Source organism: Corvus brachyrhynchos, unplaced genomic scaffold (genome assembly GCF_000691975.1).
Source record: "Corvus brachyrhynchos isolate BGI_N302 unplaced genomic scaffold, ASM69197v1 scaffold14, whole genome shotgun sequence".
Taxonomy (NCBI): Eukaryota; Metazoa; Chordata; class Aves; order Passeriformes; family Corvidae; genus Corvus; species Corvus brachyrhynchos.
Genome location: NW_008239110.1, coordinates 8013451 through 8039258, shown reverse-complemented (window position 1 = coordinate 8039258; position 25808 = coordinate 8013451). Strand labels below are relative to the sequence as shown.

Here is a 25808-nt window from a genome sequence, read left to right as displayed (position 1 = left end):
AGGTCTTCTGCTGCAGTACATTAACCTTACCCTATGAGTGACGAAGAATACAGGTCATGTTTGGAGACAGTTCATGATGACAGTGTTATGTGGCAGAAAACTGGAGGAGCTTTCTCTCGAGTAGGGCTGCAGCAACTGGGTCTGAGGAAGGAGTCCAGAAGGCAGAAGCTGATGCCCTGTAGTCTTCTGTCAATGATGACATCTGGTACCAAAGATCAGGAGTGGCCTTGTACAGAATATGCATGTTTGTCCCTGCAGTCACGGTGGAGGAACTGGGAAATTTGCGTAACCTGTAGTGGTGCCAGAAGCTGCTGTAGCTGACAAAAAATTTTCACGTAGGGAAAGGTGATTTGAAGTAAAGATATGGAGTACCAAACTATTGTCTATACCGTGTTGTGTGAGGTCACTGTGTAGAGAGCCAACATCACATTTAGAAGTTCCGTTTGTTAAGGTCCACCGAAAATGTAGGGTTAGGAGTTACCTCACCGCACAAAAATACAGCAAATAAGTGCCCATTCAAACCCTCCAGGTGTGTACAATGCAGGAATATCTGGAGGTGTATCTAGGCAAGCAGCAGAAATCCATTTAGGAGTTAGTTGCAAATGAACTGATAGGTGGAGAGACAGCCCAAATAGCTCTGTTTTGTTGTCAGTCTGTTGCCCATAAAGTATGGGAATAAAAAGAGTTGGGAAGGAAATGGCAAAAGTACAAAGAATTTTGAGACCTTTCTATCAAGTAGGGTTAACTACAACTATTGAGAAAGATGATTCCCTGTATTTCCTTTTTTGAGGAGGGTGAGTGTTTTTACTGAGGCTCTTTACTGTAACATATATATAGAATATGAAATTGTATGTTAGGTTTTTAATTTATTGGAGCAAAAAGCCCTAAATACCCATGCCAAAATCACATTTTTTTGCTGAATATCCAGGCAGTTTTTGTTGGAGACCTCAAAGAGAGTTTGAGCTGAGATGTCCTTTGCAGAAGGATTTTTATTTTCACTACTGGCTTGAATTAAGAGAGTATTGTGTTAGAGCAGGATACTGTATAATGTAATTTCAGCACCTAAATTTCCTACTGTAAATTTATCAGAATGTGATAAGTAAGTAACTATTTAAAATGATGTGATATGCCTATAATTCCTGTTTTATACTACTAATATATTGTAATCCTCTTTTATAGCCTGCTGCAGTCAAAAGTATTCTGGCTAATAAATTTGTGCTTGTTTTCCTCCTAGCAAAGAGGAAAGGTTACTAGGAAGGGTCTGCTCCTCCTCTTTTTTATTTTGGTACCAATTAGACTGGGTTTGGGAGCTGCATGAGTAGCAGAGTGCTCTGATTCTGGAATATTGCCAGTGCAAGAAATGAAGATTTATTGTTTCCATCCCTGAAGCGGAGATATGGAGAATCCTGGTCATGTTCAGTCTGTTCTGACACTTTTTTCCTTTTGTGTCAGCAGTGTAGAACAGTATAAAAGCTATGCGCACATACCACAAGAAAAAGCTGTTATTTAGAAATGATGCTTTATGAACCTGTGACAGCTGAATTTAGCGTTGCTTTAGTGCAGTGGTTCAGCCTGAGCAATTAATATTGCCTGGTACACTTAACTGTTTATTACATGAGAAGTACTTCACAACCACAGTACTTTGATGGATGTGCATTGTAGTTCTTGGGAATTTCACTGAACAAGCAATGCTAACTTAGGCTTGTCTGGACAAGCCAGAAATAATTTAGTAATCCACAATCCAAGACATACAAGTCATAGTTTGAAAAATGATAGTTTGTTAAGCTTTTTGCCATTTTTAATGTTATGCTTTGCAGCTTCAGAAGCTTCTTACTATGGACCCTACCAAGAGAATTACCTCAGAGCAGGCTTTGCAGGACCCTTACTTTCAAGAGGATCCTCTGCCTACATCAGAGTATGTATTCCCTCTTTTGTGCACGTTGGGGTGACTTCCTTCTGCTACATGCTAGTCCCTGAAATGACATGATAGCTGAAAAATTCACAGATACCTACCTACCTGTGTCCATAAGAAGTAGAAGCTCAGGCATGCTCATTAGAAGCTACAAGTGTAGTAAGAAGTGTTTGTATCTACTGGTGCCAGAACTGAGTGGTCATGAAAAATAACCCAGTACCGCACTAGTGTTGTAATTCTGAATGTGCTACCAAAGCCAGAGTGACAACATTACTGCAGTATTTAGAGAATCAATCTCTGCCCTCTTCTGTTCTGCCTTACACAGCCTCAGAGCCCTGTTCTCCATTGCCTGGTTGATTGTGCCTCTCCCTAGGAGTGGGACAGTTCTCTGACCTACAGCCCATTCCCATGCCCTCTTTCACAGGGTAACAGTATGGGAAAAGTGAAGAGATAAATGGCTGCCTAAAATCCCACAAATCCCTTGTTCAGAAGGCTTGAGAGTACAGAATTTATATTTCTGTATATTTTATTGTCATGAAAAGTTCAAATGATATATTCAGCTCCAGCTGGCAGACTTTGTCAGTTTCTCTTCCCAGTTTTCAGAAGCATGGTGGTGCACAGCATTATGATCCGTATGAACTTGATGCAGGTAGACTTCTACCTTTGCTTTCACTGTTTCCTCAACTAGCAGGCAACACTAAAAGGAGGGAACAGTCACTGGAATGAAAAAGGAGTCTAGTTGAGACTAGTTGGGTTTTTAAAATTTCTTTTTCTGTTTGAAAAAATCAAACTCTACATAGCAGCAAGATTAGGAACTGTTTACACCCTTCTAAAAACTACGTCATGTTGATTGTATTCTGAGTGTTGGCACAGAAATCTAAGAAATTTATACTGGTCAAGACCTACCAGTAATTTTCTGCTTAGTGTTTATCTGATGCTATCCTGTGTAGAGCTGGATAGCTCCCCATGGATTACAGGATAACAGGATGATAAACATTAAGGAATGTTCCAAATGCCATTGGCCAGATGAATTTAAAAGCGATCTTTTTTTCCCTAAACAAGACCTGAGAAGCTTATTGAAAGTAACTCTGCAGTTGTAATTGGCAAATATATTGAAGCCTGTTGTAAGCCAAGGCAGGCTCATAAGACACTAATACTCTTTGGATCAGTCCCTTTATTCAGTGAGCCATGCATGTTCCAACTGGGTGTTGTGGAACCTCTGACACTGCGTTTGTTCATTTTACCATCTGGATCAACAAGTGGTCGTTCTGGCATTTGGGCATGTTCAACCATGCCATGATTTCTAAATGACAGCCTTGTGCCAACAGCAAAGAGATCTGACATTACAATCAGCACCTATCTTGGGTGCTCACACTGCCACTCACTTGTGGAAACAGGATTCGTCGGATAGCAGAAATGAAGTTGTGTGACATGCATTTGTTTTTAACATAGTGTTAAGGAAATGTATGCCATATGTACATATTTGTGGAGTGTTTACTGTTTACTGTGTTTCAGTGTGTTTGCTGGCTGTCAGATTCCATATCCAAAAAGAGAATTCCTCAATGAAGATGAACCTGAAGAGAAAGGGGATAAGGTATAATAAACTCCTTTTTTTGGCTATTTTTTTTACTTCTAAGTATGCAATAAGAAAGCATGATGGTGCCAAATGGAAAGTACTGAAACATGAAGAGTTAACCAAAAATGTGTTTCTAAGGCAACGCTCTCTTAAAACTGCTTCTCAGACAGTTGAAAAGTGTCAGATGACTTGGGGTGTCTCAGGTGATATCACCAGCATGGTTTGCCCTGACCTGTGGGGAATGAGCTGGAGGGCTCTTCTGTCAGCAGTAGCCTGCTCTCAGTTGCTGTCCTTCCAAGACCTTGCTATCTCCTCCAGCATCACATGATGAAAATACGTTGTGAGCAAATGAAAAGAATGGCATTTTCATTGTATGACTGGCATACATCCAGCCATTTGAATGTAGATGGCTGTTGGGGTCTCAAATAAATAGTGGCAGGCTGCTTCTGGCACTACATCAGAACATTTCATCCATCTGCACACAGTTTCCTGATCATGTTTTAAGGGCCCGCAGACAAAGGAGTAATAAGGACTGTGAACTGTTCTGGTAGCAGCAATCTGCTCTGAATATTCTCTTTCCCATAGCCCTGTAGACATGGGCAAGAACTTGTTTGTGTGCATAATAAATTTTGGTGTGTTTGCAACATAATCTGATCTGCTTGGTGCGTGTAGCTCAGCTGAGCTACGTGACCACAGTGATTGTCCCATAGTGCTGTGAAGGCTGGACAATGGTGCTACAGTGTAGGAAACAGTGTGTTATTTTCACTGAACAGGGTACAGTGAGGCACCAACAGTGATGTATAGCTAACAAAAGAGAAGAGAACAGTCTTGAACTGTAGTTATCTGAGGACTATGTAAGAAGGACCGTTGTCTTTTGGAAAAACCATTTGACTACATGAACGTTCTGTTTTCAGTTTTCTGCGTAGCATGACTAACTAGGAGTTTAAAACTGTATTTCAGAGAGCAAATGTTGTTTTCAGAACAGATATTGCAGATTCTTCTGTACCGAGAGCAAGTGGTAGTATCCCTGAGTTTTGTGTCCAGATAGTTTTTTCCAAAGGAGGAAACAGGCTCCTGAGCAAAAATAGTCATGATACTGATTTGTTTGTAATTGTTACTAGTTTTGCTTCAACTCTTACAGCTTCAAAAAACAAGAAGAAACCTTATGAATTCAAATTACTCTGGCTTTTTTATATTTAAGTCCATGTACTTAAAAGTAAATTTCTGTCTTTTCCCTGGGAGTGTTGCGGGGATGATGACAATAGCATGCTTATATTTAAAACAACCAATATATAAATGGTCTTTGAGATTGTTGAGGACAGTCAGGTATTTATGCACACTCCAAATTAAACTTTTTTTAGACCATTTAGGTAATATAAGTCACACATTACTCACTGAATGTGTTCCCACAGTGTAGAAAGTGTGGAGGTAAAAACTGTTCTGGGAAGTTGGATCTGTGCCATGTTTTGTTGCTTTATGACATAAATGAAAGGGGGTTTTGGGGTTTTTTTTAGACTGGTTCCTTACTGGTTTGTTTTTAAAATTGTAAATATCTGTATAGTCATTGGAAACCTGGAGAAGTTGTCTGTGTTTGTTTATTTGGAACTTGCATCGGAAGTAACACTTAGCATAAGCATCCATTCTCCAATATTGTTAACTGTTAGTCAGCAAGGCTAAAATGAGGGTTTGTAAAATATTTAAATTCTGTTAGGCAAGTTTCTGCTAGGTTTGTTTCTAGGTAGGACTGAAATTTCATTTTGGTAATTTGTGCCTGAGAGGTGACATATGGTAATGTGTTGTTAAGTGTAGGCCTTTCACAAGTTCAGTCATTTAGGAACTGCCATGAGCCAGACTGACCTGAGGACAGTATTTTTGCTGGTGAAAGCCATTTTTGTGCAGTAAGGCAGGGCAGCCAGACCCCAGCTGGAGACTGACAGAGCAGGTCTCAGTCTCTACCCAGGCAGCAGCAGCAGTAGTTCCACACAAGAACAAGCTCAGGCTAGTCAACTAAATTTTGTGCTAAAATCTGAAGCACAAAACCTGAGACGTACAATAAACTCTTGCCTTTAATTGTGAGAGTCCCTTCAATATTTGTTTACACATTAAAAAATTGCAGTTTTTCAGCTCACACAATAGTAACTGCCTTACTTGCATCCAAACACTCCTATGAAACCACAAATTTCAGAATTCTAACACAAAGAGTACCTTAGTTATTGGTGTTTTGTTTGCATCAGTGAAGCTCAAACCATTATGAAAAATAAATTGCTTCTTAATAGCTTTTTTTACAAGCTAGTTTGATTAACTTTTTAAATGATTGAAGTTTAAATCTCCCAGGAAGTAGAACCTGACTGAGATGAGATTTGAGGACTACATGCAGGAGGATAGATTATGGCTTTTGCTAAATGTGACATGGAATTGCAAGCCCCCTCTTAAGTCCTTGAAGATGCAAGCCTTCTTTGTAATCTTAAATGAATACATCACTGCAAATTTTGTCTGAATGTATCTTGGGAGGCCATTGTGATGACTGGCATAGATGCAGATCTTTTATGTCATTTATCTGAGGTAACTGAAAGCCTCTTGGTGATGGGGGCATCAAGGATTTTCTGCTAGTGGCAACTGGTTGTCAAGATTTCTGAAAAACTAATAAAGTGAGCTTTTTATTAAAAGGCTGCCATACTAAAGCTTTGATCATTACATAAGTGGATATACTAGGGGGGAAAAAAGCCCCTATCCTGGAATGTTCCCTACAGTATATTAGGGGAAGGGTAGTAAGGCTTTTTAATTCAATCCATGTCATTTGAAGGTTTTTTTACATGATGAGCAAGTGACATATCTCACATTTGGAGTGAAATTGCTTTCCTTTGCAATTCTCTTAGGTGGTTTAGTGCTCTGATGGAGGAGCCATCCCTGGTGTTTGAAAGCAAATGAATGTGTTGTCTTTCCCAGAACTGTCTAACCATGGAGGACAGAGTTGCACTCTGTTGATTTTCTGACCTTCCCTCCACTTCCTCAAATACTCCTTTTAGTCTGTAGCCCTCTGAAGCCAAAAGAGCTCTCTATGTCTTTTACTCTTGTGTTCTCCTTCTTAACCTTTATTCTCCCTTCTGTGACACTTTTCTCTGTTTCTTTTCCTGCTAGGTCCCAGTGTCATCTTAATTATCTGGCTTCTCTTCCTTTGCTAGTCTTCTTCTTCCCTTGGCAGATTCTTCTTTCAGTTGTTTCCTCCTCTTTCGTCTTCAACATCTCTGGTCTATTTTCACTTTTCTGCTATTTCAGTAAGATTTTCTGGCGCTATACATTGTTCACCATGCTGGGCCCTATTCCCAGTACAGCACTCCCTGCAGGGTACTTAAAAGCACAGGAGACTGAAATCATAATGAAACCTGTTTCTTGTTTTGCCACAGAATTTCCTTGCAACCAGGAAGGCATGATATAACTTTGGTCTCAATTTGCTTACCTTTCTGGCAGTAATGCTGTCAGCCTTCTTCAGGTGAAAAGTGAAAGTTTGAAAAGTGGTTTTGATTCTTAGTGAACAAGGCCATTGAAGCACTTAGAACAACTTACTGTGGTTCCTTATGTCTGCCACTGAGCACTAGTGAAATTTTGGGTGTTTTGATTTCATTCATTAGGTGATTACTGCTTTATAAATGGTTCCTTTTATCCTCTCTGAGCTGTAGGAGGCACTAGACTGTCTTTCCAGTTCAAGTCCAGCTTGTTTCATTAAAAAAGCGAAATGACCACAAGTGGGATACCCCCACAAGGTGTGCAAGTCTGTTCTGAGAGTGAACTTCACCCAGCATTCAGCCTTGCTCTGTTTTCCCATTGGGCCGGCAGGCCTGCCTTCCCCTTGGTGACGCCAGGGTTGGCAGCTCCATGAAGCTCACAAACCTAGCTCAGAGGAAGTGACCATGTTGTGTCGCTTCTTCCCTCAGAATCAGCAGCAGCAGAATCAGCATCAGCAGCAAACAGCACCTCAGCAGCAGCCGCAGGCAGCGCCGCAGCAGCCGCAGCCACAGCAGCAGAACAGCACCCAGACCAACGGGACGGCGGCGGGCGCCGGCGCCGGAGCAGGGGGTGCCGGTGCGGGGCTCCAGCACAGCCAGGATTCCAGCCTCAACCAGGTGCCTCCGAACAAGAAACCACGCATAGGGCCTTCAGGCACTAACTCAGGCGGGCCTGTCATGCCTTCAGATTATCAGGTACCTCTGGAAATTTTTCTGTTTCTGATATATAGGGCCAAGGGCTAAAATGTCATTTTTCCCCTTCCCCACTGCAAGAACAGATCACGTTTTAATGAATTTTTGATGTAACCTGAGGCATGCTGAGGTTTTGTTCTGTGATTGGTAATTTTCAATAGAATACCAGTTTGAGTTGTATCTACTGCATCCTGTAAAGTGTTGAAGAGTAGTCCACTCTAGGAAAGCACTTAAATATTTGCTTAACTTTATATTTTAGAGTAACCTTGCTGAAGCCAGTGGATGTAAATGCTGCATTGCATCAAGTTCAGGATATCAGGTCTTGGCATTATTAAATCCCATGTGAGGAGCAGATGTGAGATGATCCTGAGAAGGAGAAGCAAAGATAGAATCAGGCTTTCGCATTTCATTCCTCATATTGTCACATGTATGAAGTGGTGCTGTAGTTTATTCTGGTATCTTTCTAAGTCTGCTTCTAATGTTAAAGAAAAAAATGAATGTAAGCACAGGAATGACAATTCGGTTCATCCATTTGATTCATGCCAAAGTAGGGCACAAAGACATGCATTGTTTCTAATGGGACCAAAGTAGAACAGATTTCATGTTTTCCAGTACAGTAGCATTCATAAGGAAAAGCACTATCACTGAATCATTTTTGAATTTGCATAATTGTATTTGCTTACTAGAATTATATTTTCCACCAAAAAAGTAACGTACATTAACTATAGAAAGCATTGAACTTACCAGGATCTTCAGTACCTGAGTTTATACTTGCTGGAGCAGTAGTTAGTTGAAAGACGAATTAAAAAAAGGTAGATATTAAGGGTAACTTTTAAATAATGTTGGGGCATCCATCTGCTTCTAGCCTCCAAGGGGATCCTGCCTTGGAGAATGGTCTTTTCAGGCTGCTTTAAAGTTAAAATAAGTAGGTTTTAAGGCACCCAGCTCTAGAGTTGTCTTGACTTAGCCTTCCAGACCTTCTCCACAGACAATTGATTACTCAGTGCCAGACATATTTCTCCTATTTTTGTTTGACTCTTTGAGTTACAAATGGTCATGAAGGCATTGAATGCAATTTAAAGAGAAAGACAACTAGGTTTCTTTTTTGAAAAGTTCCAGACAGGCTTCAGGCCTGGACAGATCAGTACAGCTGTCTGACTGCACAGTATTTATGGCTGGTCTGGTTTGGTCTGTACTTTGAGGACTGGTGTGCTGCATTTGATGATATCCATTATAGAATTCTTAACCAGCTCTCTGAATTGTTGGCAGACTTCCCCCAAGTTGCTAGCAGTCTAAATATTCTTTTTTTTCAGATTTTTTTTACACTCTATGACACTTTCCTTCTAAACTTTAACAGAACAGGCATCAAATCATGATCTGCATGTTTCCTTTATGTCATTCACTAAATTGTGTGGTCTGACTATCCATTTTTATGCGTGTGTTTGGCTATCTGCCTTTAACTTCTAGCTGACTATCTTCTGTTCCAGAAAGGAATGTCTGCAATTTGTCCAAGTCTGACTTTGTTAAAAACAAATTCTCATATGTGGAACAAAAATAAGCATGGGCAAGTTAATGCATTCTTGTAGTCTTATGGCATTAATTTTACTCCATTTTATCTTATTCAGAAGTAGGTAGAAGATTCCCTTTGCTTTGTGTTTCATTTCATTTAGGTCTAAAGTATATGTTGAAGTTTTTTTGTCATTCACCAGCCTCAATATATGTTGCTTTCAGAAATGACAGTGCATAGTTGAATTTTAGTAAGCCTTCCTTATGTGACCTTGGGTATTTTGCTTAACAAGGTGAGGTGATGCTTTTCATCCAGAAAGAGCTTCTATAAAGTCATAGCATTTATCACAATTCTTTTTCTTTTCCATTATAAGTTGAAAAAATTTCCAGAATTTTGGGAAAAATGTCAGGTTTCAGACACTGTGTTACACAACCAGCCTAATTATGTGGATTGCTGTGGGGTTTACCTTGCTGGAGAGTCTCCTGTCCATTCAGCAGTACTTCTCATCCAAGTGATTTTGCAACTTGCATTATTGGGCAGCTCATGAGTAATTCTGGATGGGGAATGGTTATGGTAATGAAAGGGCAAATTCAGCAGGCTGGAGGCTGCAAGATCAATGAATTTGTCTTGCTGAGGTTGGAGTCCACTGAGCTGATTGTCCCAGATTATGGAGGGGGAAAAAAGACATTCAAGAAAATGAATGTAAGGTTATGTACATATACATGCCCATCTTTAAGCAGTTTTCCTTGTTTGCAGTGGGTAAGGAAGCAGGTTGAGAGTCTCGCTTAAAATTATATTATCTTAACGGAGAATTTTTCATTTAGATAAATTGAGTAACTCCTAAGTCATGGTTGCCTTTTTCTCAGAAAAGAATAAAATTTTTCTCTGTAACATTTAGTATTGCCTATCTTGAGAAGGTAGTTTGTAGCCTTAGCAGTTTGGTTTTGCATTAATAGCATTTACAATAATGATAGATGTAAGTTTAAGAGACAAGAATTTTGAAAGGGAGTCTGCTCTCTTGTCCCTTGTGTATTCTTTTCTTCAGAAAATGGGTGTATAGATGCTGTACTTTTAGGTGTCTCCTAGAGTTCTTGTGCGTTTTGTGTGCTGTGTTAAAGCTGATTGCAGATCAGAATGAGGACTTGTTTTATGGGACCCCAAATAGTAGCACTATTTAGTCAGCTTCCCCAAAAATCATGTTTTAATGAGCACCAGAGAGGTTAAAAATTTCCTGAGCTGCATGGTCCTGATAGGCTGGGTTTCATTCCTTTGATCCTTCTCTTTTTTTCCTGCAGCACTCCAGCTCACGCCTGAGTTACCAAAGCAACATTCAGGGATCTTCTCAGTCCCAGAGTACAATGGGCTATTCCACATCGTCTCAGCAGAGCTCTCAGTATCACCAATCTCATCAGTCTCACAGGTATTGAGAGGCCTGATAGGCTGCACTCAGAAAGGAATGGACTAGAAGCCAGAAGACTCCAGCAATATGAAGTTCATAATGATGAGAAGACCAAAAATACAAACTATGATGCAGAATTAAAATTCATGATGACAAAAGGAAAACTTCACTCACTGAAGACTTCCCCCACCCCTGCCTCATCCCCATCCCTTTACTGCCATAAAGGAGATTCTTGTGAAGTTTTCCTTCCTCTCTGCCCTTGCATGTGCTCCATTGTGGTTACTCTAATGGACCCTTCTGATCTGAACCCAGCACTTAACTTCTTTAACCTTTGGAATTTTGAAGGATTCCTGGTGCACCTTCCTTATGCTGTAGTGATTGCCATAAATCTGTCTTTTCAATCTCTTTGATGGGATTTTAAAGTTTTAAAATCTTGAACTCCCAGGCTTTCAAGCTTGTATATAGTTAGTTTTATACTAGGCAAACCAGTTTAGCTATACAGGTATATTGCACCTTTTTAAAGCACTATGTTATTTTCACAGGATATTACTGTTTTGCTCATGGATGTCAAGAACAGCAAAATTTTACTGTTCCAGAGTATTTTACTATTCTGTTTTTATTAGTCTAGTTTTCAGGCAAAGTATTAAAAATAAAAAATTTTTAAAATTAATAAAATGAAAAAAGAAAAGTGAAAAAGAAGAAAACCCACCCAAGTCTCTGCAGCAACAGATATGCTTCATGCTACTGGACTGAACGCCAAACAGAAGATTGCTGATATTTCTTAACTCATTCACATTGAATTCTTGAAATCACAGTGATCATGCTCTGAGTAGTTTTAAATTAAGCATTACTTTAAATGAAACCAGGACAGTCACATAAAAAGGAGATGCTTTCAGGATCTGTTGGAACAGGAGAATGGAATGTCTTCCCAGGCTGGACACCAAAATAGTCAGGAAAATGTATTTACTGCCCTCAAGTCTCAGTAGGAATGTGGATGACGGGCTTTTTCTGTTTTTCTGCTAAGTAGCTTATTAATGTGTGTGAGAGTTCTGTAAATTTAGCTTTCTTTCACATTCCTGAGTCAGTTCTCAAAATTTAAAGGTGACAGAAATACTAAGACTTGCAAAAACAAATGCATTTAATCATTTTATGTTAGAATTTATAATTAAGAGAAACTATTGTGCAGTTTGAAAAGCATGTTGAAAATTTTTCCTTTATCTTGTTTATAATGCATATTCTGTGTCCCTCACATTGCTGTGATTAACCAGATTAGTTACACCAGATGCGCTTGATTGCACTGAAATGTTTCTTTTTCCCTAGAGCAAACATGTTTTGATTGTGCCTAAGGGACTGTAAGTGGATGGGTAGCTGGCAGAAAATCCCTAGTAATTAAGCAAGAGTTCAGAAGCATAATCAGAGGATTATTGTCCAACTTCTGGAACCACAGTTACTCGAAGAAACACAACATATAATTTGGGACAGCTTCATTTTTGCTTCAGCCTTCAGAAATGAGGCTGACTCTTGTGGCAGAAAACCTGGAGGAATGCATTTGGAAAACTACTGGCAGTGTAAAATGAGTGAGCTTCTACAGTTGGTGTCCACAGAGAAGAGGTGAAGTGAGAGGAGTTTCGATGTAAATGGTCAGTGTTCCAGGTTTTTTTACTGCAGAGTGTTCTCTTCTGTCCTGTGCCCAAAAAAAAAACCTGTGTACCCGTACGCATTCACATTGAAGTTGTGATCAGATGTAGCAAGATGAGTAGATGTGTTTGCTTTGAGGAGAATGCTTTTCATCACAGCTAGTCACATACATGGTTCTACTGGATTTGATCTCCCAATCACATTTAGTGCCCCCTTCCTCCTCAAACTCGTGTTGTTTTCCTACTTTTTCTGAGCAGTTGTTTTGCTTCGGCAATACCTACCATCATGTGATTTTGACAACGCCCAGCTGCTCTGGAAAAGCAACCACAACCTGCTTTTGTAATCAAATGGATAAGAAGGTGGTGAAAAATTAAATGAAGCAATTGGAAGGAAAAAAATATTTCTGGGAGAAAAGAATCTCCCAAAGGATACTTCCACTGTGTAACCCTTGAAATGCTACATTTTATACATACTGTAGTACCCTGTTTGAAAGAACAGGTTTTAATTGTTCCTTTATTTCAGTGACTCTGGGGTGACATTCTTTCTGTCTCACCCCTTACTGATGTTAGGATGAGGTACTTTTGATCAAATGGATATTTGGCCAATGCCATTAAGTAAAACTTCTTTTATACTTCTGCGATTTGAATGTCACATTCCTGGAAATTAACTTACGGCAAAGTGATTCTTGTCCCCTCCTGTTCTTTTCATCCTTCTGTTCTCTCAAAATTATTTCGTCTTTTCTACTACAGTTATCTAACGTTTCTTCTCCCTGCTGTGACTTGCAGCTGATCATCAAAATTCATACAAGATCAGGAGGTGGCAGGGAACCATATGGTTAGTTAAGGTTGGCTCTTGTGCCAATAAGGCAAAATCATGGTGTAGATTAATTGATGTGTAGAGTGTGAAACTTCACAGCAATGTAAGGTGCTTTAATTGAGTGAGCTTCCAGCTTCTAGAATGACTGCCACAACCTCTCTAAGCTGCACTTGCATTTCTTGCCTTGGTTAGGTAGATAGATGACCACATGCCACTCCTCTCTAGCTTTTGTGTGCACAGGTGAAGCCAAGCTGACTTCCTCCCTTCCCTCAAATTCACAACCAGGAGGAGAGCAAATAAAAGCAACAGTGCTGGCTGCGAAATGTAGGCTCTGCACACTCTTGTAGTCCTTTGTGGTAGTGAAACAATTTGCCTTTTCTTGGGAGCTTGATGCATGCTGCCAGGGTGGGTGGCAGTCATAGTGGAAGAAGCCTTGCTGCCTAGGGGTTATCCCGTGAGGTAAAAACTCTCCACTTTCAGAAGTGAATAGTGCAGTTTGTCATGGGAAACCAGGACCATGTCCTTTTTATGTTATTTTTTGCCTGTGCAGTTTCATTATTACTCAGCTCTGTCTCTGCCCATAACCTGTAGACCCTCACCGAAGTGTTTCACACCTGTACCGAGAGGCGTAGAGCCGTCTCCTCCATCCTGGTGGGAGAGCGGGCTGCGGAGTACAGCTTTTCCCATTGTGGCTCAGAGGAAACAAACATGGGGAATTAATGGGATGAGCAGCCTGGTCCACGTTGGTGAGGTTTATGTAGCACAAACTGCACAATGAAGGAAAAATATAGAGGGAAAGCTGCGAGTTCTGCACTGTATCTGTGACACTGTATGTGGGGAGGGGGAGGGAAGCGCATTCATAGCGGGAGGGGTGGCGGGAAGCTAGAAGTGTTCAAATATGTATGATATTTTATATAAACATAATAAGCTTAGTTCCCCTTCATAATCTTCAGGAATGGTACTTTAACACCATTAAGCAAAGAATTGTTTTAGGGTTAAATAAATGTATTGTACATAAGGCCATACGTAATCTTCTAAAATATGTCGCCAGACAGGAGCGATGTGTATTACTATATGAAAAAAGTCCTTAATGCACTGTTATCTCCTAAATATTTAGTAGTAAATTAATGCTATTTAATTTTTTTAAAAATTTGTCTTGTGTAGACACTAAAAAGTATTACACAAAATCTGGACAGAACATGTCCTTTTTAACAGCAATTTAAAGAACTTTTTATATATGTAAGGTAGTAACTTTTCAAATTGTTCTAGTTGTATATTCCCATGTTTACTATTTGTGGAAGTGTGCCTGTCTCTACTCAGTTATTTTTTATCCTAATAATTTCATGCACGCATCTTTCATTTTTGTAGTTTCCATTAGAAATTACTGTGTATGCGCCTGGTGCTGCCACAAAACTTTGCCGCTCTAGATCTGTGGTGGCCACATTCAGCAGTGCCCGTGCCAATGGGCTACCAAAACCACAAAGCAAAATACTTGTTTCTCATTCTAGAGTTGAGAGTTTACTGCTTTTAAGTTGTCCTGATGTCACTCTTGAAATGACTGTTAAAACTAAGCTATGAGTTCATTGCATTTATTTTATATTCTTGGTTGTAATGAAATGGAATTGACTTTGCTTCAGTGTGAATTTTTTTAATAAAATAATATACATTTGTAATAATAATAAAAAGTTCAAATCAAATAAGTGTGCAGAAAAGTTCCTGTAAACATCAACTTTGGGCTACCAATAGGGAAAATACAGGCCACAAAATTGCAGTTGTAATTATATTCAGGCTGTTTATGATATCATACACCACACAAAGCTTGCAAAACCTCAGAGTTGAAATCACAGCTTTTAAAATGCCCATGAGGATATTCACGGGTATGTATCTATCAATAGAATGAAACCTTATGGAAAGCAGGATTGATGGAGTGTTCTCTTAGGTTTTGCTCTCTGCTTGTAAGTGTGCTGGCGTGCCACACCAATGTCACTTGCTGAGATTCGTTATTACTTGTGTGACAACCCTATAGATGCATCTTCTGAAAAAGAAAGCTGGTTTACTCTATTCTGGAAATAACTACCTTCCTACTTTCTCCTCCAGCTGGATCTTGGAGCATTTCAAGTATTCCAGGTGGCAACATGGAAAGCATGAGCTAGAGCATATTGGTGGGTTTTCAAAGTGGGGTTTTGTGTGCTTTGCTAATCTGTGTGTTTCTGTTCCATCTAACTTTGGATGGATGGATGGGTGGATAACAACTTTCAAAAATCCCACTTGTCCTCTCTGTAACTGTTGCATGGGTAAGAATGATTGGGGGGATTTACTTGCACTACCAGTTGTCTAAGAAAGAGGCTTTGTTTTTTGATGTACGCTTTACACAAGGGTGGGAATAGGAGTGGCCTTTGTCAAAAAGTTTAGTCTGCATCCCTGACACCTCAAGATTAAGAGCTGTTCCTTCAGTCTCAGTGCAGCTGAGCATTTCCAGCTCTGTAACCCTCATAGTTTCTGCTTCTGTTGTCCTTTTGTTGATAAGGTTGTGCTTAGTCAACAGCTTTGGCTTGGATGTTTCTAAAACCTCCAGTGCTGGCTCTGTCTCAATCTCTGTTCTTTTACTGCACATTTCTCTCTGTTTTTCCTACCTGGTCATGCAGTTTACAGTCTAATCCAGCCTAATCGTACTGATTTGAATTGTGGTGTCCCTTTTTCTGTCCTTGATAGTTAAATAACTTTGATTTCACAGCCACTGAGAAAGTTGCAGAGTGGGTTGTTTATTAATCTCTTGCTTTGACTTGTTGCTTCTTGCTTTGTGTTATTGCCCCGGCTCTGCCATCTCTGTTGCATTAGTTGTAAAACTTCTCTCTTCGCTTGACATGACTGCCAAAGCCTGCTGTTACGCCATCTCTCTTACTCAAATCAAGACATTATGTAAGTTATCTCTTGGTCTGATTGTCCCACCCGGTCAGCCTCTGTGCCCTTCATTTTTAGATTTTTAAATAAGCATTTTTTAAGCTCTGTTTGCAATTGCCTGTTGTTCCTGAAGAGCTGTTGCATAAATTTCTAAAAAATTCCCTCCTAAGTGTCTTCTGCAAACCCCTTGGCTTTGATGTCTACAGAAGTTTAGTATTTTAAGCTACTGGTGTGCAAGGAGTCATACCTATTGTGTTAATGGAAACTGTTCCAGTGTTCATTTTGCCTTCCAGTCTGTCTGCATCCATCTGTCACCACCCTGCATGCCCCTCGCAAGCTTCCTGTGACAAGAACAGTAATTTTGTTCTGATACAGTAGCTTCGTGACTGGGGCTTGCAGCACTCTGAAATATGAATAATAGTCACTGTAATATGGTGTTTTACTGCTGGACAATACACAGTAGTAGTGTTGTCACTTTGCATGTGCTGTTTCAACACAAAAAGCATCATGTTCGTGCCAAGTACCAATTTCATCTGGCTAATCACAGAACCTGAGCAAGCATTGTTTCAATAGCCAGCGAAGGTTAATGATGGTTTACCTATAATGTTGTTTTAACAGGTAGGTCCAGCTTCTTTGTTTTCCAGGGAGGTTCATGTTCTTGTTTATGATCACAGAAGAAACCAGAAGCTTTGGCTTATTTTGGTGGTTTTATAGTAATTTAGAAAATTATTATTGCATAATTACTACAATGATTCTTGTCATTTGCAAGAATTATTTGTTAGAACAAGAGTTGTTGAGGTAGATTAAAATCACCAACAAGGTTATGAAAGATGTGTGTACAGTCAGAACTGAGCTGCTGAAATTGCTGGGGGAGTACCACAGCTGTTATGTAACAGATTTCCAACTTAATCCAGAGTAGGTGTTTAAAAAATTATTATTGTTGTTATTATTACTATTATTATTATTGCAAGTCTGAAAGCAATACCAATAATTTTTTATATAATGTACTTGCCTTGGAATAGGATCCATTTTTCCAGCTTGATGTATTGGCATACTGATATGTGTATTGTCGGGACTATAGCAAGCCATTTCTGTGATTATTTTGTGTGTTCTTTGAAGCATCTTGAAGAGGACAGACAGCCTGAGAGTATTTAACTTCTATATGTGCATTGCATGCATAGAACACATGGCTGAATGAAGTATTCAGCAATACATTCCCTTAGCTAAAATGTCTTATAATCATGTTCAGCAAGAAGTTGTTTGAATAAAGCTGGTGTTTGAAATCATTACAGAAATCATTACCTGTGCCCCACTCCATTCCCAGAATGGATTTTTGCTTGTACTCTCAGTAAATGTGATATGAATTAGTAAAGGAAAATCTGAATTTTAAATATTACTTAAAAAAAAATAAATCAGTTATTTGCTACTGAATCTTGGGTTCGATGTGGTAGCCAGCAATAATACCTTTTATGCAATCGCCATCCCACAAGACATCATGTCTTAAGTACCAAAAAACCCGATATGTGAAGCACTGAAGAAAGGAATTCTTCATACCTATCAGCAGCAGACAAAGTTTTAGTTATGAACCAAATATGCCAAGTGATGTATGGCTCAGACATCCTTTCCATGGCCTGCGTGTAAGCCTACACTGGTAAGATTCTTCCCTGTATCCACAAATAGGAATTCCCTGGGATGTTACAGAGGGAAAAGAAGGAGTGAAAGTGTGCAGCCTTTTGATTTTGTAACAAAATTTTAATGGTATCAAGTTTAGGTATCTGAAGTTCTCCAGATCATAATGAAATTCTACACACTTTTAAATATGTATTTTTAACATTTGTTAAAAATGTTTTCTACCCTTATCTGGGCAATGTGGCACAGCCCTGCTCTGAAAAGATAACCTCAACTCTGCATGCGTGACCTGGTCAGGGGCACGGTTGTCAATTCAGAGTCTTGCAGACAATTTACACACGTGGACACTGAACTTTAACCTGTAAGCTCAGGTCACACAGGTGTGTGGAGAAGCAATTAGCTTTTACAGAAAACACACTTCCTTGGCTGAAAGGTGAGCCAGGGAACTGCAAAATTCAAGGCTTAAAGATACTGCAAAATTAAAGGCTTAAAGATACTGCAAAAGGCTCCTGTGGCCCTCCAGTTTGACAGACATTGTTATGAGATGATTGTAAATTATCAGGTAGTAGTATTGCTGCTTGGCTGTGCAGTTCTAAAACATCTATTGTTCTAAAACATCTTGCCATTATTTAGTATGATGTGGAATGAGTAACTTGTGAAAGTATAATTATGATTTTCAGTTTTCAACCTTTTGTAATTCGATGACTTGTTTTTGCAGTGGTACAGAAGAAAGAAGGACAGTTTCCAGTAGTTTGGTTTTGGCAGTAAGACTCAGTACATTAACTTGCTAAGGAAGAGGAACCAAAGGAGATCAAGCTTCTCCCTTGCTGGTATCATCCTTCCACTGCAGCGGAGGAGATTCAAGGAGGCATATCATACTGTGACATTGTGTAGTAACTGCAGTTCTTGGGAAACACTTGCTTTTGAAAGAGAAATATTTATACGTGCAGCATCACAACTGTAGAAAGTATACTCAGCAAAGTTGATAGGAGTGAGTCACCTTTACAAAATTCCCTGCACATAGCAAGCAGACTGACTCGACCACGTTGAGAAGTTTATAGACTTTGGTCTTCCACCCATAAATATGTGAAAATCTGCATAGTTTCTGGTTTCAGAATACTTCCCCTGGTAATAATGGAGCTTTTCTTTAAACATCTGAAAGTTTTCTTGTAGCTTGCAGTATCCCACAAGCATAGAAATAAATCCCTACTCATTTAAGAAACCATGGGGACATCTACTAACACACCCTGGTGGTATGTCCCAGTGGGGATTATCAAGAGTTGCTTCTACATCATGTTGCTGCTAGATGAAAGCTGGACTTCCCCTGTGACTTTGAAACAGTTGGTTCTGGGAAGCAGGAGGGAAACAGCTTCTCTTATCATCCACCGTGATATTAGAGGTGTTTTAAGTGCATTTGGGTCATCTGAGAGTGTGATGTGTATCATGTGTGAACAGTGGCCATAAGCTTCCAACTCCAAGAACTCAATCTCACACGATAACATTTACATATATTGTCTGTGGAGAAGTGCTCAACTGTGACTTGCTAATGTAAATCTTATAAAATACTTGTCAGTGGATCATGTGTGCCGGAGGACATAAGGAACAACCTGCCAGCTCAATCAGAACCAGGCATGTTCCCTTCCCACCTAACGTGCCAAGCTCATAAATCAGTCGCAGTGCGTCATGCTTTTATTAATATGCGGTGGTTGTGCTATTCCAAGACTGCGTTATCGCTGCTGCTTCTCGTGCATCAGAGATGTGGTAATCCGTCTGTGTTCCGCCTAGCTCCTTTGGGATATTTCGTGTGTGGCTGTGCAGCGCACTGGCCTTGACTCTGGATAGTCTATATGTTACCTTGAAAATGAACTCAAAAGAGCGCCACAGCAGCATTCAGGCTTGTCCTTGTGTGGGCTGAAATTTCTTTACATGTGACATGGCATGCTTACGGAGGGGACACAGGAAGAGACTGGGAATTACTCCTTCTGTGAGATTAGGGATGCTTTCTGGATATGCTACATGTGAATATGAAAACAAAGTGCACTTTTGCTTTGGTATTTCAGGATCTTGCTGGACAGCTGAATTGCGAGAGTACGCATGTTTAAATTATTAGGATGTGTCCTAAGTTTGTATAGGCCAGCATGATTAATAAAACTGGGTTGACATTGATAGTTGCTATCACTTCTTAAATTTAAAAAATATAAACCCAAACAAAAAAACCTAGGAAAGTTTCCTTTGCCTTGCTGCTCTCATGCACATATCCAAATGTGGAGCTAAGGAATAACTCGTTTCCCAAAGATGCGCTGTGAGAAAACAGGATACCCTGTGTAGCCAGCATAGCTATGCATCCTAAATATAACAGCGCTGAGCATTCACGGAGCAGGGTTCAGGTTTACGCCATGTACCGCAGCCTGGGATGTTCAGGGCCAGACGTCCCTGCCGTGTAATGTGACTGCTTCCTTGGGTGCCAGACCAGCTCCCAGCCCTGCAGCTGCTGGTTGGGAGGGCAGTTACCTGACCCAGACCCACCCCCTCCCAGCTAGAACCGTCCCTTCTGCAAGGGAAGGTGGTGTGTGGCATGGGCAGGTCTCTCAGCCCCTGCGCAGACGTGGTGTGGATGGATGTGGGCTGTTGGGTTGGTCCACTGGGAGGCTCTGGGGTGGGTGCAGAGGTCCCCTCTTGGGTGGCAGCAGCAGTGGTGGATGCACAGGGTGGTGGATGCAACGTGCCACCATGGAGCAGATCTGGAGTGGGGCCCATGTGCGGAGATGGGAAGGAAGATTGCCCAGCTCCCAGGAGCCATGGGCCCCCACCTTGCACAAGCTGTCAGCACACGTTGCAGCAGTGGGCGTCCTGGGAAGGTGCTGGCACACCTGGGGCAACCTGGGCGAGGGTAGTGCTGCTGGTGTGCCATTCCTGTCTGGGACAGAGGGGCTCTGGCAGTGGGGTCCTCTCTTGTGGACACTTTACAAACACCGTGGTGCTGCATAGAAACTCTCTGGGCCTCCCGGAACCCCATGGCGAATCCCAGCCTTGCAAACTGGGGCACGAGCAGCTGAAAGCATGAAGGAGGCTGGTGCCAGCAGCAAGGTGCCAGCCAGCACAGCGATGGGCATGTTGTGCATCGCTTGCCCCCACGCACGCCGCTCCCCAGGGCCCCCAGGGGGAGAGGCAGAGGGGAAGGCGCCACGTGAGGACCAGCTCATTCCTGACTGGAAGGGTGACGCACTGGATTGCCCAGCTCCGTGGTTGCATGCCTCCATGGAGTGGGGCTGTGGTACCCATCTTCCAATGTGTTTTTGGCCCTGAGGTTTCTTGGAGAGTCTGACGAGTCCCACATGCAGGTGAGGGTAGGACTTTGGGAAGTTTTTAGAAGCGTGTTCTGCTTCTCCGCAGTGCCTGATACAGACCTTGTTTGCCTGTGCTTATGTGCTGTCCCACAGGAGAGTCTCACACTAACTAGCAGTTCACTGGATTTAGGTGGATTTGAGGAAGGTTTGGTCTCCTCCAATCTTTTTTCCCTGCTCTGTTCTCATCTGCTAGGGCTGCTCTAAGCTTTGGAAAAAATACCCCTTTTCAAAGTATGGCTCAGCTTTGCCCAGTCCTACACAAAGCCTCTCTTCTCCAGATACCTGGCAGCCCGTACATGAGGAGACCATTTTATGGCTAATGGCAGATGCATTTAAAAAAAGGTGTATTCAGAGGGCCCTTTGGTGGTTTGTTTCACTTTGCCTTTACTGCCAGGGAGGATATCTGCTGGCAGTGCTGTCTGCTGTTCTGGGGAATTGTCTGACAGCTTGGATGTTTGTCTGTCAGGATATCTAACATGACAGCATGTATTTCAGAGCACAGCCTGAGCCCTCTTGGGATTATAGTCTTCAGATTTTCTTACATATTATACACCATTGTGGATGAAAACATTGTGTGCCTAATTGGAGACTACTGAGGAAGCTGTGAAGAATAGTCCTACATGGGAGAGAGTTAGGCAGTTCAGCAGTATGGTAGGCATCATCTCATATGGAGCTTGATCCCCTACTTGGGAAACACAAGTCTTGCTGAGGAAATGCATCTCATTGACCTGCAAGTTAAACAGAAAGGGCTGATGGAAATTTGGATTCTTGGCCATGGCAGGCAAAAGGAAGTCTGCAAATACTATGCTTGTGTAGGGCTCTGGACAGCCCATCTGGACTAGGCGAGGTGTGGTTCATGCAAGCCCTCCGCCAGCAGGAACTGCTGCCTCTTTAAATCATTTGCTGGGCTGGCAGCCTCAGCCTGTCGAGGGATGGGAGGTAGCAGAGAGTCTGAAGCAAGAAGGGGGTCTCCAGCATCTTGTTGCAGGGCTGCAAGATGACTCGCTTCCTCAAACATCAAGGAGGGGACTGGCTGCCCCTCGTGCTCAGAAGAGTGGGACCCTGAGCACCCACTGGCATCATTGTCCTGTGCTCCTCTCTCTGCAGCCTGACCTGCCTCATCCCAAAGTCCCAGGCAGCAGCTGCTTTGGAGGAAGATTTCCAGCTAAAGACTACACTGACTCAAATGACTTTCCCACTTGAGAAGAAGAGGGTGAGAGCTAGACCCTCTTTGGGAAAACCCTTGGAAATGTGCATTTTTCCTTCCCATCGAGATGCTGGCAGGGAATGAGCACAGGGTCATTTAGGGAAGATCTGAACAAACCCTGACAGAATCCATTAGAGGGACTGACATCCTAGAAGCGGGAGAGAGGTGGGGCAGACTGCCAGGCCTCAGGGGGTGCTCTTTTATATTTCATTTATGAACTGTTGATTTGTATCTGGCTGGGGTTTGAGCCCACATGAGTCACATTCACACAGGCAGGTGGGAGTGGCTTCATTATTTTCTCTTGAATCACCCCACATTTCTCTGTCACCAGAACATGCTTTAACAGCCACGTGCATGTGGGTATATGTGGTGCGTGCAAGACCCAGCCAACCAGGTGGGAACAGGTTCAGCTGACTTTGCCTTGGCTTGGTGGACTTGGCAGTGTTCACTTTACAGTTGGACTTGCTGATCTTAAAGCTCTCTTTCAACCTAAATGATGCTAAGATTTTATGATATGTGAACTATAGTATTCTGAACTGTGAGCAAGTGCCATTCTGCAGGAGTTTCTCATTGCTTGTTTTTTACACAAGGCTCTCCAGTGAGGGGTCAGGACCCCCTTTTTGACGCCTCCACTGGATTCTTGGAACAGCAGCATGCTTAATCTCCTTGCTTTGTAGCTGGGCAGCATGAGCCTGCAGCAGTCACTGCTGTTGGACCTCAGTAGTCCAATAGACCTGTAGAATCATAGAATGGTTTGTGTTGGAAGGGACCTTAAAGGTCATCCAGTTCCCCCCCTGCCATGGGCAGGCACACTTTCCACTAGACCAGGTTGCTCAGGTACCCATCCAGCCTGATCTTGAACGCTTTCAGGGATGGGGCAGGCACAGCTCTCTGAGCAACATGTTTCAGTGCCTTACCATCCTCACAGTAAAGAATTTCTTCCTAATATCTAATCTAGACCTGCCTTCTTTCAGTTTAAAACTATTGGCCCTTGTCCTGTTACTATCTGCCCAGTGCTGGGGCTGCAGCAAGATCAGGCCTCTGGACAGTAGAGCTGTCACTGTCTCAAACCCCAAACCCCAGCTTTGCTCATCGCAGTGCCTGGCAGGCACCACTGCAGGGGTGATGGCTGTCCTGGCATGGAGGAGCTGATGCAGCCCCCAGGAAAACATGTATGGAAGAGGAAAGGTATGGGGTAGCACACAGCCTGTGTGGGCAGAGCTGGCCCTGTGAGGACTGTGCTGTAGGTCCTGATGTGCTTGGAGAGGAGAGCAGCCTTTCAACTGTGCTGGGAGCACACCAGCCTGCAAGCTGTGTGTGTGTGAACAGGGCAGAGGCAGCCAGGCTGGTGGATGCTGTGCTCAGCAGTCCCCTCACACTCCAGGTGGCTCCTGGTGATGCCAATAGAAGGGCAAAAATCCACTGGTCTGCAGGGTCCACTGAGAGATGCTGACCTCCTCTGAGCTGTTCCATGTGCACCTGCAGAGGGAGAACTGCAGTGAGATGTACTCAGGCTGTGAGAGCCCAGGCCCTGCACATCCCGGGTGCCAGAGCATGAATAAGGTACAGGCAATTCCTGACACCCTTTGGCAGCTGGTGAGAGTGTGTGGTGCAAGCTGGAGGAGGGAGAAGAGCCATGAGGCCCTGCTGTCAAGCCCAGCAGCCCGCAGAGCTGGAATGGCCACAGATCCAGCTCCGTCCTGCCAGCACCAGCCACAACTCCTGATAAGCCTGGGAGAGCCAGGGCTTGCAGGCCTGCCAGCAGAGGGGCGGCTCTTTAGGAAGAGGGTGCTGTGTATTAGGGGTTTTTTTGTGGATTTTCCCCTCTTATAAGACCTACAAATGTGAAATTCACATTTCTCTACAGGAGTTTGGCTAAATACTCTTCAACACATAAACCACAAAAAATTTGAACACAGTTCCGAGCCATCTCCTTTCCTAGAGCCTTTCAGAGCAGACTTGTCATTGGTTTCACTGGGAGCTTTCAGAGCAAAACTGTTTCATCCTGGCTTCGATTTTGCAAACAGCTTCTTGAGTCTTGAAAAAGAAATGCCTGTCCCTAGCTGTTGCCATTTTCTGCTTGGCAAGAGTCTCTTCCAGCAGAGACACCTCCATGTTGTAATGATGGGGTTTGTGAAAGTGGTTTGTGTTGGCCCATGTCCTGGGCAATGACCAGGGTGAGCAGGCATAGGGCCCTGAATCTGAGGTCTGTGGTGCATATCTGTTTGCCCCTTGGAGTTGGCATGGAGTGTCTGATAATGGGACTCTTTTTCCTTAAATATAGGACTGGGGAAGGGGCCAGAGAGCTGGGAGGAGACATTTTTGCTGTTCAGATGGGACCGAGAAGTTTAGTAGCCAAGCACAGCCGGCCAGGACTTCTGTGGCTGGGTGGTGAGGACCTCTGCCAGGGGTTGCCTGCCATCTGCTGGCGAATCCCATGGGATGGATGGAGCCCAGGAGGGAGCTGGAAAAGGAAAGCTGTTTTGGTTAGGTAGTATTGCTCTGGCCAGAGACAATACTGTATTTTTCTGGGTCGAGGGCTGAGGGTTCATCACTCTGATGCTTCCAGCTGGTGAGATTGAAGACTGCATTACTGTCCAATACATTGCCATAACCCCATTGCTCTGGACAGGTTGCAGAGGTAGATGACCTTCAGAGAGAAGCCCTGAAATTCCTGATCTGCCACTACCTGGCATTCACGTACATCCTGATGCCAGCATCTTGCCTCTGTGTCCAGCTTCTGCCCACCACCACGAGGGCCTGCAGTGACCACCATCCCAGAGTCAGCCTGTTCTCTGCAGTTTTGTAGCCCTGAGCTGTGCTGGATTCAGGGCTATGGCACTTTCTTGCCAAAGCAGGCATCACCAGTGCCTTTCCTCTGGGGCTGCAGGAGGATGAGATGAGGATGATGCCCCAGTGGAGCGTTGGCTGTGGGGTCAGCAGGGCAAGGCCACAAAAGGAAGCAGGCCCTGGGATCAGCCCCTCACCTGCCCGTGCTGGGACCAACGCCGCAGCCGAGGGTGATCTCCTGCAGGCCGGGGAGGAGCTGCTGAAGTGCCCGGCTGGGGCAGGCAGAACAGTGAGGTCTGTGTGGGCAAGGGGGGAGCAGGCAGCCGGGCACTTCAGTGACACGATGGGGCAGATGTCGGTGAGTTCAGAGTGGCCAGCTGGGAGTTCTGTGCCTCTGAGTAGCAGTGCCTGAATCTATTTACATACCAGAATGCTCTTGTGGTCTGGGGCCCAGGCAACCAGGCACAGAGGATCTGTACATGCTCCTGGTGCAAAAAGAGCAACGCTGTGATTTACAGCGAGTGCCTCCCTCCCCCTGTCTCTGCCGTGGAGATAAGCAGTGTTTTGCCTGAGTCTTGCTGTTTGCACAGGGAACCTGTTTTCCAGATTACTTGACACGTATTTTGCCTCCTTCATGTCTGAGCTGTCAGATAATGCTGGAGGCTAAGTTAATGTGCGGAGCAGAGGCACAGCGAGGGCCCAGCCTGCTGGGTCAAGCACCATTAGCACCACCAGCAGGAGCAGCAGGTTGGCCCACATGCCAAGGGCTGCTGCAGCTGATCCGCTGCTCCTTGCTCTGCACCAGCTTCCCTCCTCTGCTACCGGGCTCACCTGCTCCTCTGCTGCAGAGTGAATCCCACCAGCAGCGAGGACACTGGGCAGGCCCAGGC

The 25808-nt window shown here is 43.0% G+C and overlaps 1 protein-coding gene across 2 annotated transcripts in view; it reads left to right on the top strand.

The window, feature by feature from the left end:
• Positions 1 to 17231, top strand: part of CDK19 (cyclin dependent kinase 19) — a 104505-nt gene extending 87274 nt beyond the window's left edge. For both annotated transcript variants that reach the window (XM_008637769.2, XM_017739620.1), the window contains exons 9-12: positions 1818 to 1915; positions 3428 to 3506; positions 7421 to 7687; positions 10487 to 17231. In XM_008637769.2, the coding sequence (XP_008635991.1) occupies positions 1818 to 1915; positions 3428 to 3506; positions 7421 to 7687; positions 10487 to 10618 (576 nt within the window). In that variant the 3' untranslated portion in view covers positions 10619 to 17231. The remainder of the gene's footprint in view (positions 1 to 1817; positions 1916 to 3427; positions 3507 to 7420; positions 7688 to 10486) is intronic.
• The last annotated feature ends 8577 nt before the right edge of the window (positions 17232 to 25808 follow it).